Source organism: Rousettus aegyptiacus, unplaced genomic scaffold (genome assembly GCF_014176215.1).
Source record: "Rousettus aegyptiacus isolate mRouAeg1 unplaced genomic scaffold, mRouAeg1.p scaffold_m13_p_3, whole genome shotgun sequence".
NCBI classification, from domain to species: domain Eukaryota; kingdom Metazoa; phylum Chordata; class Mammalia; order Chiroptera; family Pteropodidae; genus Rousettus; species Rousettus aegyptiacus.
In genome coordinates, this window is record NW_023416306.1 from 118,032,282 (window position 1) to 118,049,244 (window position 16,963).

Sequence of the window (16,963 nt, forward strand, 5' to 3'; positions counted from 1 at the left end):
AAACAGTATCCACTTGAAAGGTCAGGTCAAAGATATCATCAGTACTTTGCAGTGTTAAGATAGAAATCAGCAGAAGATTGAGGACTAAATAAAAGGTGAAAGAGTGAAAATAGTAGATGTATTCTTTCAGGAAGCTTAGCTCTAAAGAAAATGAAGTTGCCAGAGGAATAGTTTTTGGTTAAACATTATTTCGAGCATGATTATTTGCTGAGGGAAAACACACACACACACACACACACACACACACACACGCATGCGCGCACACACACACGTACACAGAGGCTGGAGTTATAAAAAATATGATAAATGATGTAGCAATTTCCTGAAAGAGGAGAGAGATTAGAATTAAAGGACAGTTGCAAGAATTAGACCTGGTCAGAAGGTTCACCTCTTTCTGCAGAAGAGAGTGTCTCTTTGTAGAGGGTTGAGTATGAAAGGCAAGTGATGAGATGACGGTCTGACTTTTCTCTTTAGAAGCTTAGCCAGTAAAAGCAAGGAGAGAAAGAACTTTAACCAGAGAAGGAAAATGCTGCTTTATCTGTATGGGATTGGAGCAGAAAAGCTGAGGGAACTGACACCTGATGGCTTCTTACTTTCTCTGTGAAAAATGAAATAGTGTGATAGAGTAAGAGAACATACTGAAGATTTAGAATAGCCACTGAGGAGAATGCAGAGGAGTGTATAATAGAATTTCCAAGCAGTATGTAGACTTGGAAATATATAACACTAGTGTGCACCAATCCATATGACTGTACAGATTTCTCAAGCAGGACTCAGTCCACGTGCAGGACTGAGAGGTGATTCCGTGGTGTACGAAAAAGGACACCAGGATATAAAGGAGTTAAAAGGCATGGTCAAAACCTGTGATTCACTTCAAAGTACATTTCCCCTACCCCCTTGAGATTTTTCATGAATCAAAACATTTAGCATCTTGAAAACAGACTCCCGCCCCACCCCTCTCCCCGGGACCTATGGTGAGTCCCTTATATTCAAAAGACATTCAGATATTTTTGAATGAGTAAATTAATAAACAAATTTTGACTCTCCTAAACATTTGTGAATACAAGTATTAGGTTTAAATTTTTATCTATTAGGGATGGATATATTGATTATTTCATAGCATTAGGTCTGTCCTAGGAACTACATCCTACAATTTACTTATGCTCAAAATAATTAGACTGACGCCAACCTTTAATAAAATCCCTTCGGTAACACAAAAGTTTATTAGAATAAAAATACACGTACAATATTCAACATTAAAATTATCTCACATCACATGTAGGTTTTACCACCATTAGTTTTTTTAATGCTTTTAAAGTTTGGGCTTAAAATAATTTGCACAGCTGTAAACAAACCTTAATTGCGAAAGATGCCATGTATACACTACATATGAAACATCAAAATTTAGAGATGGAAACTGATATCCTATTGCACTAAATATTTCTGTAAAATTTTAGAGAGGAAAAAGAGATGAAAATAAATCACTTGAAATGAGGTAAATTGTATGAAGACATTTTTAGCAGTAAATATCACCAGTGTTGAGATGAGAATATTAAAAACATTCATGGAAAATTCACTTAAATGTTTGCATAGTCTATGTTATTTTTTAAAAACAATAATTAAAAATTAACAATTTCTTATTAGAAAAAGAGACAATTATCTGATTCTACTTAATATTTGTGTACATTCTAAGTCTTTCATTCAGAAAAAAAGAAATGGTACAAACATTCACGAGTCTAGCAAAAAGTTAAAAAAAAAATTGAAGATCAGGACCAATAGTTCAAGCTGCCTTTTGGAAAGAAAATTAAAAACAGAGGTAGATAGTTAAATATTAGCGGCCAAGTTACTTGAATGATTAATTTTTGCCTTGGGACACATTCACCAAATTTTTACGCTTGAAGCCAAAAAGCAAATAAATTTAAGAGTAGAGAGTAAGACCTAACACAAGTTATTTTCCTTATATCAAAGAAAAGGAATAAAAACAAACCAGGCATAAGACCCGTGTTAAGGATATGATTGTTTAAAGCCCTACAGTTGATGCACTTTTTAAAGCAGGAGAATGAACCTTGTCCCTATGCTTCCTGGGTTTATCTGAGGCCAAGCCACAAGCTCCATCAGGCGTGGTCAGTCAAAGTAGGACTGCAGGGTGCCCCGGCGACGGACATCGCAGGTCCAGCAGTGGAAGCCTCCTCCCAGGGAATTGGCATTACGAATGTTAACCTTAATGGTACTGATACCTGCATTGAAAAAGAGATATGTGACCAGTTAGATGGACTCACATGAAGATTCTCCTATAGAAAGTAAGCCTAAAGATGGGTAGGAATTCCTGTAATTCGAATCCTTCAGTCTACTCTGACCCAGGACAATCTTTCAATTTTATTTTCATCAATTATATTTCATCTGATCTATTCCACTGCTAATATAAAACCTTCACCAAAAAGTCAGCAGAGACTCTGAAGTCTATTTTGTGCTATTGATTATTCACAAGTGAACAGGTAGGATAAGCAGATATTTCGGTCAAATATTCAGAAATGATCAAGCACTAAAATTTCAAGGCCTTTTAGAATTATGCTTTAACTATTTTGTCAGACTGTTTCTAATTTTACCATGTCAATTTACTAGGAAAAGTATAATTTAGCCAACCTGAGAAGCTAACTTTACCTACTCACACATAAGCAGAATTTATCTGACATGATTAACTTTTTACCAGGCTGCCTTAAGGAAACAATGGAACACAGCTTGTACTTTAATATCTGGATTGTACAGTCAGCTGGGTACCAAAGCTACTCAAGACAATTAATTAATTTAATCTGGCACTGTTTGTATCAACACAGGTATGATGTTTATGGCACAGTCACCCAACAGTATTTAGGAAAAACCTGTTGTTTGGCATAATGTGGTTTTAAAATAATTTATTCTCATCCCTCAAGGCACCCATTGCTCGGAGTAGAAAGATAAGCAACAGAGTCACTAAAGGTTCCACTGGTATAGTGAGGGAGGAAGGCAGCAGAAGCCACCTGGAAAGACTTTCCTGAGCAAGTGAGACTGAGCGGGGCTCTGAAGAGTAAGAAAAAGGTTTGGACAGAGGTAAGAAGTGGGCCTGGGATAAGGAGTGGGCTCTTCAACATAGTATATTTTGTGATGGACAGATGTATCTCTTATTCAGATTGCTAGGTCCACATTAATCCTGAATTGGAGAGAATTAAGTTGCTTTAATAAGTTCCCTATGCCTAAGAAGACTTGCTTACAAAAAAAAAAAGACAAACCAGATCTTTGGTACTCAATAATATTTTAAGGTGAGAAACAATAAAATCTTAATGGACAAAGAAACTGAATAACCTGGGCATTTGGGTAATGTAATGAAAGTCATAAAAAAGTAGCATAGCATTAGGGGTTAAATCATTATATTGGGCTCAATATAAACCTGACAGGCCAATCCTTTTATATTGATACTACTGTAAAGAGGGCTGTGCCAAAGGATCAAATAATTTTTCCTGGATAGTAGTAACACTGGAAATATAAGACAAAATATGACTCAATTACAAGTGTACAACCTAGCTTTATTTGACACTTAGGATACATGTTAAAAGTGATCATCATACATACTTCTGTACTTTATATGAGAGCCATATGAAAATCCTTCCTTTCAATACTATTCTCAGCAGTATTAAAATAACTAGTCTAAATTTTGAATATCAGGATAAGTAAAAACCAGTTCTGGTTTTTAGTTCAAAGTTGAATGATTGACTGACACCCTCTCTTGCAATCCATTACTTTGCTCACTGTGCTTATCACACATATAAAGTCACTTCTGTATCTGCATCCTTATAAGTCCTTTAAAATATGTAATGACAATTAAATTACTCTAAAGGACCTTCTATAATTTCTTATTTGGGGGAGGGCTGAATAATCTCTATGCTCATCTACAAAGGGGTAGTCACAGAAGATGGATACAGTTATTGCTAAGAGGGTGCTTGAGGAGCCAGGGATACTCTTCTAACCTTATGATGTTATGACTGCTAAAACAAAAATACTGTCCATCTACAAAATAATAACTTAGTACCACTAATAGGAACAGAAAGGGAATTAGATAAAGCATGGATCAGACCTAGCATATCATTTCTTGAGTTCATTTAACATTTTCATGTATGACAACATGTTTCATTTATTGTACATACCCAGCTTTTCAAACATCTTTTGAATTGGGACTTCATTGGCATCCACCATAACACGTTTTTCATCTAGCATTAAGACATTCATGGAAAGCCATTTGGATGACATCCAGAGTGGGTGATCTAAAAAGAGCAACAACTTTTAAATCATGTCTGCTTTCATTTTTGTTTAAAGCAAAGATTCGAAAGTGAAGAATATTAAAGAGGCAGTTCAATTCTTTCAGCGGTTCACTTTCCCTGCAAAATTTTATTTTAACTTTAAGACAATTAAACTATAAATGTTATGAATATCCTTGGTGACTGAAGTAATCATTTTAGTCTATAAGTATAGAAAAGTAAACATACCATCTGGGATGACTGGTATTGGAGGAGTAACTATGGTCCATCCTGCTTTCTTGAAAAGATCAATCTGCAAGACCAAAAACAAAAATAGAAACAAACCCAAAACCCAAGGAGGGTTAAATCTATATATATTATTTTTATCATTCTTGGTCTCCGATAGGCCTTATGATTAATAATTCTTTTTGAGAAGCCGTCTTCTCAACTGTTAATAAATTAAAATTTCAAAACATTTAGATGATTTTGTCTAAATCCTAATTAAAAATGTACATAAAATCCTTGGATTACCAAATTAAAGTTTAAAAGTAACAGAAATGTTAAAGCTTTTACAAATATTCTTGTGCTTTTCTCAGGTTTAAGAGATTTTAAAATACCTAAGATACTGTCCTTGATAAATCCTCATTAAAGGAAATGAAAATATTTCCTATTTAGTTATAAGAAAACAAAAATGTGACTGTATCAAACTCATAGTCCATCCACTTCATAGTCCATTACTTTGTATGCGTGATGGTATAAACACAAATGTTCGGGTAGTATTCCTGAAGAACCATAACAGTAACTTAGCCATCCCAATGTTCACATACCCACTTAGTATATCAATGAATTATATTAAAGTAAAAGGACTAATCTTCATCACTGGGTATAAATATATGGTATAAAAAATGAAGTCACAAGGTAAAAATCATGATTTTAAAAAGAAGTACTGCAGGCTAGCAGATAACACAAAATAATTCACCACCCAACTGGAAGTAGGGGGCAGCAGGCTGAAGTGGGAGGCTCAGGTGATGGGGACAGACCAGCTGCAGTGCAGCACCTCTGTTCCTGCAGGGTAGGGCTGGCCAAGAGAGGCCTGACCCACTGGAGAGGGAAGAAGACACCCACTGCCCATTGGCAGTGCTCCAGACATGCAGGAATCATCTGCTGTGGAACCAGGGTTGCAAGTTATGAGATACAGTAGTCCCACTTGTCTGTGGTTTCGCTTTTCACAGCTTCAGTTACCCATGGTCAACCGAGGTCCAAAAATAATGAATGGAAAATTCCAGGTATTTTGAGAGCGAGAGAGAGATCACATTCACCTAACTTTTATTCCAGTATATTGTTATAATTGTTCTACTTTATATTAGTTATTGTTGTGAATCTCTTACTGTGCCTAATTTGTAAATTAAACTTTATCATAGGTATGTATGTACAGGAAAAACAGTATATCCAGGGCTCTATTCATGTACTATCCATGGTTTTAGGCATTCACAGGGGGTCTTGGAACATATCCTCCACGGGTAAGGGGGAATCACTGTAGTAGCACTCTGTTCGATAAAAATATACATAGGCACAAACTCGAGACTCTGGTAGCAGCAAAAAGCCAAAGTCAAAGTCTAATGACATTACACTGTGTATTTCTGAGTGTTGGATATCCTGTATTAAATATAACATAAGCAACCTAATTTTTGATCATAATAATGTTAAACATTGCTGAATTTGTCATTTAGAACCATTAGGAATCACAGAAGTGCTTGAAATAAAAATGGTGATCATGTCAGTTGCTAGACTTACTTTTCCAAAGTCCTTAACTTTTCCTTACCTGGTGACATGGTCTGTCAGGATTGGAAAGCACCAGACCAGGGCCAATGATATTGAAGGTAGCATCAATATGCATTGGATTGGGATCTTTAAAGGAGATGATATGCACTCTGTAGTCTGGAGCAAGATGCCTACGCATCCATTCAATGCCCAGGTAGTTTGTAACCTGAAAATAAAAGAAAGACATAAATCTATAAAGATTTGGTTCTATATTTAGATAACTAAAAATAGTTACAATAAAAATATTTGAATTTAGAAATTAGAAATGCAATAAGAAAGTGTGAAATTTCAGAGGCAGCCTTTATCCACCTGGCTCCTCTGTGCAAAAATATCTCTTCCAGCGCGAATGAAGTCAGCAGCATCAAAGCATGGCTCGAACTCAGTTGTCACGAATTTTCCCTGAGCAGCCAATTTGTGTCTGTCTGCCACAGAATGAATGGGGTAATCCTAATTGGAACAAGAATGAACACACACAATGCATTGGTTCATGAAGAAATTATTTATAGGACATTCATTACTAAGAAAATTAATTTAACATCATCTTTTTCTCAAAAATACTACTACCCTGTTCTAGACTAAAAAATGCACAGGGCAGATATAGGCCCATGCCAGTCAAACCAAAAAAAATGAACATTTAAGAAAACTTTTAAAAACTAAGCATGACAGCAATTTCCTGATACTTAAAAGCAAGCAGCGCAGAGGCAGTAATGATTCTGAAAATATTCCATGACCCATGCATTGATTTATGTAGCAACCTACGATATTGAAAGTCAACAGGATGAAGTCATTCTGTATTTAGAAAAGGAACTTGGTCCTGAGCCTAGCTCTTACCATAAAATGAGATGCCACGCTTCCCTTGCAAAATGTGACTGAGTGTGGTGGAATGAATTTATTACTATGTCTTTAAACCTCTAGAAGAAATTTTGATTTTTGGATTCTTTCTATAAATGATCAATTAATTAGTGATCTAATAAGGGACAGATACTTCCTTTCACTGTGAGTTCGGCCTATAGACCAAACTCTCTAAAAGAAGAGAATGGAGTTCAGTCTAGTGACTTTTCTGTCTCCAGCAACAAATAGCTGTGTGCCTTTAGGCAAGTTTTCCTCCCTGAAATAGAATGATACTACTCCCTTATGGGGTTGTTGTGACCTATAAACAGGATTGAGGATGTAAATAAAGCTCTTAGCTCAAGACCTGGCACATGATGAGCATCGAATAAGGGGCAGCTATTATTACTATTACTATTATTATCAGTATATCGTTTACTCTTATTTTCATCATAAAATGATCATTTTTTTTAAAAAGGAGGTGATGCTCTTGGTTTCTGAAATGCATAACAAATACAAGGTATCTGAGACTCTCCATCTCACTCTCCGTGGATTATGTAGAAAATTTACTAATAAGCTTGCTATACTCAGGAGCTTACCTGGTCATAAAGCTCATCGGCCATTGTGGGCTTAGGAGCCGTTGTCCACTTGGCGCCACGGTGGAAGTAGTCTTTGATAATCGACCGGTAGGCGCGGTACTCAAAGAAGCGAGCACGCCATGCCATGGGAGCTTCGATAATCTCATTTCCCACGACTATCAGGATGTCTCGAGGCATCGCACCATATAAACCTGTCAGACCGAAAAGGCCCACAACCACCTCAGTAATGCCAGTTTCAAAGACAGAGAAGTCTACATTTTATGATTCCATTTTTTCGGTTAAAAAAAATTTACAGAAAATCTCTATGCGTGAATGTATACAATTATATGCAAATAGAAAAAAAATATGGAATGATACATATTAGATTGTTCATGTGAATTCTGTGTGAGGATGGTGAAGCCAGACCAAAAAAGAGAGCAATGAAAAGAAAAAAAAAATGAAACAATAATTAGTCCTTATTCAAAGAGGTCTTGAACCACCAAGTTTTCACCTTTTTCCCTTCTTGCTACACAGAAACAGTTCTTCAGGGAATATCAGTACCACAAGATAAAAATCGGGCCAAGGATGACTTGTAGGACTATAAATTAGAACACTAAATTCAGGCACAGGAACAATCTTGTAACAGTGTCAGTTAAAAATAAAATGGGAATGTTTCTGTTCCTCTCTTAACTTTTGTTCTTGAGGAAAATTAAATAGAATCTACTGTTCTTGTAAACTGTTTCTTTCAGGGATATTCCAGATTTACAATGGAATTTTGAATGTGTACATCTTAATCATATCAAAAAGAACCTAAGTGTTCCTTATAATCTTTAAAGTTTTGAAGGATTATTAAAACAAAGGAATCTCTGAGAAATTATCAGAATTTTCTCCTTACATATTAAAAAAAAATTAAAAATTAAGATACTAGCAGTTTAGGTATATGACATCACTTACCCGTAGACTCAAAATCAGGAGTTTTATATTTTAACGACCAGTCAATAGGGTCAGGCCTCCTCACTGTCACTCCTTCAATTTTTAAAATATTGCACATTTCTTCAATTTCGGCAACAGCCTTTTTCAAATGATCTTTGGGAAAATAATGGCCTCCATGCTTTTGGTAAAATGGCCAGTACTTTTCATATGTGTTGGCCTAGAAGCAGAAGAAAGTAAGTGAAATATTTATAGGAGAAAAATACAACTTCATCATGATAGATTCATAAGTGGTAAACTATGATTTATATAACTTAACAGAATTGAGACAAAGACCACATCTTGTGAGGTATTGATCCCCAGCACCGAGCACAGTACCTCTCTGTGGGAAGACACTCAATATCTGTTGAGTGAAGAACTCTAAATTCCCTTGATGTTTTGAGACCTTTTGCATCTTCTGTCTGAGATCTCATGCCCTACTACTCACAGCACGTCTACCCTCACATTGTCTTGGAATCCTCTTGGGCCAGTTTCTATATGCTTCACAGACAAACCAGGAGATGGGTGCCCTGTTAGAAAGTCTCGATGAAATAAAATAAGAGAACAAACGAAATAACATAAGAGACTAAAAGCACACTTATACTAAGATAAAACCATGGGCTGTCCATGCCTCCCAGAATTCTGTCTGGGAAACAGCATTTCAAGATATAGGAAGATAGAATACTGCCTCCATAAAGGTTAGGGACATACTCTCATATATGCTTTGTTTCTCTTAAAAAAATCATTGATTTTTTCCATTTAACAGAATTGCCACTTGGCAAAATCATACAATAGTACGAGTCTGTCTTTGGTGCTTCCTACCCTCCCTGCCAACCTATCTCACCTCACCTCACCTTTCCTCTCTCCAATCCTTCCAAACTCTCATACTGCTTCAGGTCCTTACATAGTAGAAGAAAGTCATCTGATAAACCAATTTACAAATTTTTAGTAACTAAAAAAAACCTTAACATTTAGAAAGTGACCAAGGTTTACATGTATTTTAAAAGACAACTAAATGGACAACAGCTGAATGCTTTTTAAAAGGCTCAATCAATTTGCTAAAAATTACTATAAAATATCAATTTTCAAAAGTATAAAAATCTGGAAGAATTATTCATTGAGATTGTTTTGCATGCAGCTAAGTTCTTGATTTAAAGAACTACACTGGGAAATGTAGGTGATGCATATGAATGTAATTTGTCCAGACAGATGAAGCAGAATGCCAATCAGAAGATTCAAATGCTAAGAAAAAGCTCGGGACTGTTATCAAAAAGTTGGCAAAGTGATGTGCATTTAAGTATTTTACATTTAAAAAAAATGTTTAAAACAGGTATTTAAGAAATATTTTCTTATAGCACTGCTTAACCAACCACCAGTTCTGATAATCCCATATAAAAAGGTTTCCATCGTAAATCAGACAATTTCAGATAGTGCTAAGTGCTATAAAGAAAGGAAAACTAGGTAATGAAATAGAGTATGTCTAAATGTCTAGCTCTTTAATGTCAAAGACAATGTCTTTTCCAGATTTTCTGTCTTTATTTTTCTTTTCACCTCAACCTAATAAATATTAAACATACGGAGGCAGACCTGCTTCTTGTTAGTTCAGTATCAAGGTTCACATCAGTTAGACTGGGGCTGAGACTGCTGGAGAAAGATTAAGAATATGAAAAACCACTCTTTTGCAAATACTAAGAATGCCAGCGAAGCTCTAAAATGGGTTGGCAAACTAAAGTCTATGGGCTAAATAAATCCAGCCTGCTGCCTGTTTTTGTAAATAAAGTTTTATGGGAACACAGATACATTCATTCATTTACATATTGTCCATGGTTGCTTTCACACTACAATGGCACAGTTGAGGAGTTTCAACAGACACCTGTAATCTGCAAAGTCTGAAATATTTATTATCTGGTCCTATACAGAAAAAGGTTGCTGACCCCACCATTTAAATTATTAGTTAGCTACTTTACTTCTGAAGATCTATATGCAAACAACAGGCTCAATTTCTGCCCATGAAAAATGTTATCGGTATTAAAAATCTGAGTACTTTTTAAAATCAATCCAGTCTTTTAAATACAAAACAAAACAAAAGCACTCCACTGTTTTCTACGCCTAGGAAGTCCTGCAGCAGCTAGAAGGAGAGGATAATAATGACTTTATATTCCTCTCAGACACATCCTGATACTACATCCATTCACCACTTCCTCCTTCTCATGCCAGGCACATCTCTTACAGTCCACTGAGGGACAAGAAGTCTTTGAAAATTTAACAATGGGTTACAGCAGATGCACAGCCATGTTGTCTGACCATGGCACAATCCAAAGTATCCTGTGTGACCATTTGTGCAGAGTGACGCTTGCCTTGGTAAATATAAACTTCCCTGGGAGAAAAAAAGTTGTTTGAACAAGTTTGAGTTTCCTTGTAAAGCTTATATTCTAAGTCTAGACAAAGTCCAAATGATTATGGCACATTATATTTTCTAAGAGATAGCTGGAAGCTATTTACACTTTCTTTATAACCCTGCTAAATGAATTAGCGATCATTTACCAAGTGTCTGCAAGATAAACACTATATTAAATGCTTAGCATATAATATTAATGTTGCAGAGATGTGGCTGCATTCTAGAAACTTTGTTGTCTTTCAGAGCCTAAAATCTTTCAGGGGGTTTGCCAAATAGATTTTAAATAAATACTGTCTTTGGAAGGCTAGGAAATCTCAATATAAATTTCTTATTTATAGCTGCAAACATATTAAATTAACTTTGATTGATTTTGTATTTTATAAAAGGTCCTTTATCAGTGATTTATAAAAAAGGGCAAGAGCAAAAGAAAAAGCACACATTGATGGGAAGTATTTACTGCTTTGCAGAATAAAAAGCCATTTAGCTTTTAAAAATTATGTTTCCTGACAACTATGTTCCTCATTCCCATAAAATTTCTCCAGCACTTATAAATTCCAACATATTTTATGCTCTAATTGCATTTCAACAGTTTATAATATTGTTTTATCTTTCATTGTTCACCAAACTGATTACTACATCTGTGTCATTTCCCTCCAACTAGAAGGTAAAGCCTTGCCTTCTAGGGACCATACATGTCTTAGACTTACTTTCCTTTCTAACAATACCTAGATTAAGCATGTGACATAAAGCAGAAGTAACCAGACAAATGAATAATATCAATACTACTAATGTTACTTATATCTACAACCATTACACCTCAATGTACTTTTGTAATGTAATTAGCGAACTGGGCCTATATAACTATAATGAGCTATGGTTTTGTCCTTTAAGATACTTAACATGGAACCTTTTACCTTCATATTTATCTCATTAGGAAGATAGCAAACTTCTTACTATCTTCATTTTACTGAGGCCCAGAAATTTCTGGAATCTTGCACAAGGTCAAACAGCTAATTAACCAAGACTAACTATCAAGCTTTATGAAATATTTAATTCAATCCTGATCTCCTGACTTCAGCCTGGTACACTTCCCACAAACCTATGAAATTACAAAGTCTAAAGTTATAAATCAAGTGACAAAAAAAACTCAAAATGTCTGAGAATTCTGATTCCATAAGATCACATGGTATAAAAGTCAGTAATTTTAAAGATAAGAAAAAGGATTAACTAATGCCTGAATTTTAAATTTAATTTCACCCAATTATAATAGTTACGGGATGGGACATCTTTCCAAGAAAAGACTTTAAAAAGATCATGCCTTTTAAAACATGTGGATGATATATAATCTGTTCATCAAATTTCAAATATCAGAACCAGAGGTAGTTTAGAACAATTAGAAGTTATTACTTTTCTATTACTCTATCTTCAAGGTCCTACTCAAGAATCATTTTCTTGGATAAGACTGCCTAATTATTTAGCACTTGGTCATTGTTTTTTCCTTAGCTCTCCTGGCACTTTGTTTCAATTGCCTCTGTAGTTGGTAGTTGGTTGGCATAAGAACCTTAGTATTAGTCTTCCTTTCTACGTGAACATCTTTTCTCTCCAAATGCTAAGTTATTTTGTGCTAATACCTCTGGAGCCCTGCTACAAGGTAGACAACATTTTTGATGATGATGCCAGTGATATAACAGAATTTATTTTCTCAATCCACATTACAAATACAAATGTAAATATTCAGGAAAAATATAAGTACAATGACAATATATTTGTAACCCACCATTAATGGAAGCTTAGACTGTGTCTACAGTGTTGATTGCAGTCCCTTAGATAGGGGACCCTAATGCAGTATACAATCTGAACACCAAACCATGGAGGCCCTGGCCATAACCCATTATAGATGAAGAAACACTAGGAGTTTTTTAAAAGGGAGATATTACTTGGTACAGGGAAAGCCTGTAAGATTTTGTGGAAGGTGCTACTGAACCTAGGTGGTAGTAAGAGGGGTGCAGGAAGTTGGGTGGGAGACCTAGGTGGGAGCAAAGGCATGAGGTTTGTTTGGGAAACAGTTAGGCTGCTCATATGGTTATCTTAAAAAGTCTGCTTAAAACCAACGTGGAATATCAGAGGTGAGAAAGACCCAAACAGGAATGAGTCTGCTAACCCGTTACACTAACATATCTCTGAATAGGTGAGTGAGATGGGAAGGCAGACCAGAGCCAGATTGTGAAGGATCTTGAATACAATGAGGACTTTATCCTAAGCAGTGTGTATATTGGGGGAGGGGCGGAAAATAGAGATGTGATTAGATCAGGATGAGTAACATCATTGAATTTTGGTTTAAAAAAAAAAAAAATCACTGATCAAAGCTGAAATAGTCCAGGAAATACAAGTACTATAACATCCTGACCTAAAGCAGCCACAGAAGCATGAAGGCAAGGTTCATTTTGATGAAAGGCTTGTTAGATCTTGGTGAATGGACACGGAGGATGTGACTGAAATAGAATCAAAGATGATTCTTTGGTGTTTCAGCTTGAGTAATAGGAATGCCAAAAACTAAAAGGAAAAAACAAAGAAGGGTCCAGTTCAGCAGAGTGACTAGCACTTGAATTCAAGATGTGCCAAGTTTTCATCCTTTTGCAATATCTGATAAGGAGTTGATCTGGACATAGTTCAGGAGAGAAATCTGAACCTGAGTGGAAGTGGGATCTGAAGCTTTGAGAACAGTTAATAGAAGAGGGCCAAAAGTGAAATTCTGTTCAACCCTAACAGTATAGACAGTGAAGAAGGATGTGAGGAATAGTTAAAGAACTCTAATGGCCCCAGAAAGGAGTCTCGCAGAATCTGGAGGGAGCTGCCTAGTAAGGTAACTTAAAATCAAGCACTAGATTTGGGACTTCTGGAGCAAGCTAAGGTGAAGATGAGGGTGGGAGCAGAAGCCAGACTGCAGAAGGTGAGAAGCGAACCCGCTTCAAACACGTGAACACCCTTGCTTTACCTTCACCTCCACGGTGAATGGTGGAACACAGGCGTTTTCTGCTCTGCCCACTATCACTTCCTCTAAGGGATCCCATTCATTGTAAGAGGAGACCGGGCAGTCCTTGGGCAGAGGATCAGTGGCCTTGTCATCAGCTGCACAGGAATTCTGGGAGGAAGCCGCAGCTGCCTGGGTGCTCTGGAAAGTTCGCTGCACCCATCCTGTTAAGGTTCTTCCAAGCTTCCAAAAACAAAGAAAAGATAATTGTGTAGTCAGTCCTATACAGTACCTGGGGGGAGGGGGAAGTGGAAGTGGGATGAAAACCCAAGAAAACATAATGAGACATTTAAAATCCATGTGGATTATATAAACCAAGTTGTTAGTTTATAGGTAAGTAGTTGGGTTACAGGTAAGTTTTACCTTTCTATTTACTTACACATTATCTTCTTATATGTTATGTTAATTGGCATTAACTCTTCAAAACCCCTCAGAAGATTTTCGTCCCCAGTGACCACACACCCCCACTTATATCTCAGAATGGTTTTCTGCAATCAAGCTTTAGTCAAACTTTAACCATCTTGTCTGCAGATGATGGGTCACCTTCTTTCCAGAAAACTACAGAAAGCTGTTCCATGTCTCCATGCCAAGACCAGCTGGGGGAGGGAGCCTCCTTTACCCTTTAATATCAAAGGCACCAATGTTAGACTCCCCCCCCACCCCCACCAAGTAAAAATATGTGAAGGTCCTTATCTTTCAGAATAATCAGCTTCAAATCAAAATTTTTGTCATTGCTGACACACTTCATATTCTTTGGCACTACATTCTGAGAATGACCAAATGCCATCTGCTCCATTTTACAGATGGCCCACAGTCCCCTAGCCAAGACAAAGACTAACCTGAGCACAAATTTAAACAACTAGAAAGGAGATCTAAGAACTTCAAAAAGCCTTTAGAAAATGCAGGGAGAGTCCCTCACCCACCGGGCAAAACGCGAGTCCCCAAATCTCTATCCTACTCTGTTAAAAGCCTTAGGAGAGAGGCAGGAGGGGAAACCAGAATGGGGACCAAAGCAAGGCGAGTGACAGCTGTTCTGGAACCAGTTGCTCGGGGGAGCCACACTGCCCTGCTATTTCTGTTTTAGGAGCTGGGAAGGGTCTGCCGGCACGCGCTCAGCTCACAAACCAGGGAAGCAGAGGGCGGGGACCAGGCAGAAACTCTGGGTACAGAGCAAACTCTCTCCAGCTCCTCTCGCAACACAGGATTCCATGTTACACTTGGAGTGGGCCTGCTCGCTCCCTCTCCATCCCCGGTTCATACTTTGCTTCTTTCTTCTTCCGTCCATCCACCCCATACTCATGCCCAACTTTATACCTACCCAAGGCAATGAACCCCAATAACACCATGCTTTTACTAAGAGGTGTTACTCGTCACCCCAGCCCTTTTCTCCCCCGGTCGCTAGCTCCGTGGAGCGAAGAGGTCGGCTGGGAAGAGCTGACCGCCACGGAAGTCCGACGCGCGCAGAAAGCAACGTATCCACAGGGTGTGGCCCCAATGCCTGCCCCCCACCCCCGTTCCCTGGGACACCGCCAAGCGCCCGGCAGCCAGCAAAGGCTCTTGAAGCCGAGCTTCCAAGGCGGGTCAGGAGGGACGGGGTCATGCAGGGCTGGCTGGGGAAAGCGAGGGGACGAGGCGGGCGGCGCACGCACCCGAGACCCGATGTAGTGCACCGCCTCCGCGCCGCGGCTCCCGCCGCGCAGACACCGCACCCGCAGCATTTCCCCGCACCCGGCTGGTCCGCGAGCCGAATGGTCCTGGTGCTGAGCCGCGTCGCCCGGATCTCCCGAGAGCGCGCCCGCAGTAGGGTGCCGGGGCGCGCGACCCGCCGCCTTTTGTACCGTCGCCCCGCCCCGGCCGCCCCCCGCGCGCCCATTGGCTGCCGGAAACAGGTGGCGGGGCCGGGGCCCGGGGAGCTCCGGCTGCGGCGCCCGGCTGCCCGGGGTTAGGAACGGGTTGGGACGGCCTCCGGCGCAGGGTAAAGTGTCCGGGCCTCCCTCCTTTTTTTTTTTTTTTTTTTTTTTTTTAGTCGGTTAATCCACCAACTGACTTTTGCTGCGCTGGGAGAAGGCTCTCCTGGGTCCCCCCAAGGAGGCCACGAGTGTCTCGGAAGGAGAGGAGCACGCTGTTTCTGGCGAAGTAAATTAAAGAGTATTACGACTATTGTTTTAAATTTACATTTATGGATGTAAATATGCAAGGCGTGTGTACAGGCACACATTTAAATTTATCTGTGTGCACTGAGCCAGTCCCCTTATATTACAGTTAACGAAAGCATCTAAAGTTTAGGGGGCTTTTCAGGGCAACACCGGGATTGAGACTGGAGAAGACTCAGCGTGGCATTCAGGTCCTCTGCTCCCCGCCCCCGGTGCTGCGTTCTCCACCCGAGATCCTGTTAGGTGTTCTCTGGAATAATTACCATTTCAAATAGTCGTTCGCCACGTGCCCCTGGGTTGAGAAATTCAATCACGAAAATAGAGACAAATGTGGGCCAGAAGTAAGGACTACAGTCAGTTTCTTCCCTTCTATTTCATATATTTAAATTTTTGTTTCAGTTTGATTAGGATACATTTGTTAGAAAAGTAGTTCACTAACAACGTGAAGTCTTAATTGCTTTGGATTTATGCTAAACAGAGAACTCGGTTTAACGTTTAAGTTCCTAGCAGAAGAGGGGGCAGAGAGATTTGAGTATTTCATTTTTGTGCCTACAAAATAGGTGTTTATTTTTAATGAGCTGTCTTTTTAATTCTGGTATCTCAAATTTGTTTTCCAAAGTTCGTTGATGGAAGAAGGCACCAAAGTGGATGGCATGGTGGCAAGATCTGTGCAGAGGGAATTGGGAGAACTGGGTTCTAGTCTTGACTCTGTTACAGTGTCTTCTTGAATGGCAATCTTCTAATTCTCATGGGAAGAACAATTACGTTTATTGTCCCTAGCACACAGGGCCGTTGAGGGGTCAACGGGAGAGATGGTACATGCAGAACTTTATGTGGCACTAGAGGTCTGTGAATATGAGGTAATATTTTGCCAGCTTGAGACTTCCAAATGTGATAATAGGGTAAAAGGAGTCAGT

At 38.5% G+C, this 16,963-nt stretch overlaps 1 protein-coding gene across 2 annotated transcripts; it reads right to left on the reverse strand.

Annotated features, from left to right (window-relative positions):
- Positions 1-1,190: 1,190 nt before the first annotated feature.
- On the reverse strand, positions 1,191-15,791 carry GATM (glycine amidinotransferase). 2 transcript variants are annotated; one of them, XM_016153190.2, is made up of 9 exons: positions 15,543-15,791; positions 13,858-14,076; positions 8,450-8,645; positions 7,517-7,707; positions 6,399-6,536; positions 6,091-6,255; positions 4,518-4,581; positions 4,179-4,295; positions 1,752-2,237 (listed from the first exon to the last, which is right to left on the reverse strand). In XM_016153190.2, exons 1-9 carry the CDS (start codon positions 15,609-15,611, stop codon positions 2,125-2,127), a joined length of 1,272 nt encoding a protein of 423 aa, XP_016008676.2. In that variant the 5' UTR covers positions 15,612-15,791; the 3' UTR covers positions 1,752-2,124. The 2 variants fall into 2 exon arrangements, with proteins under 2 accessions (XP_016008675.2, XP_016008676.2); XM_016153189.2 differs by lacking the exon at positions 15,543-15,791 and having other exon boundaries at positions 1,191-2,237; positions 13,858-15,507.
- Between the last annotated feature and the right edge of the window lie 1,172 nt (positions 15,792-16,963).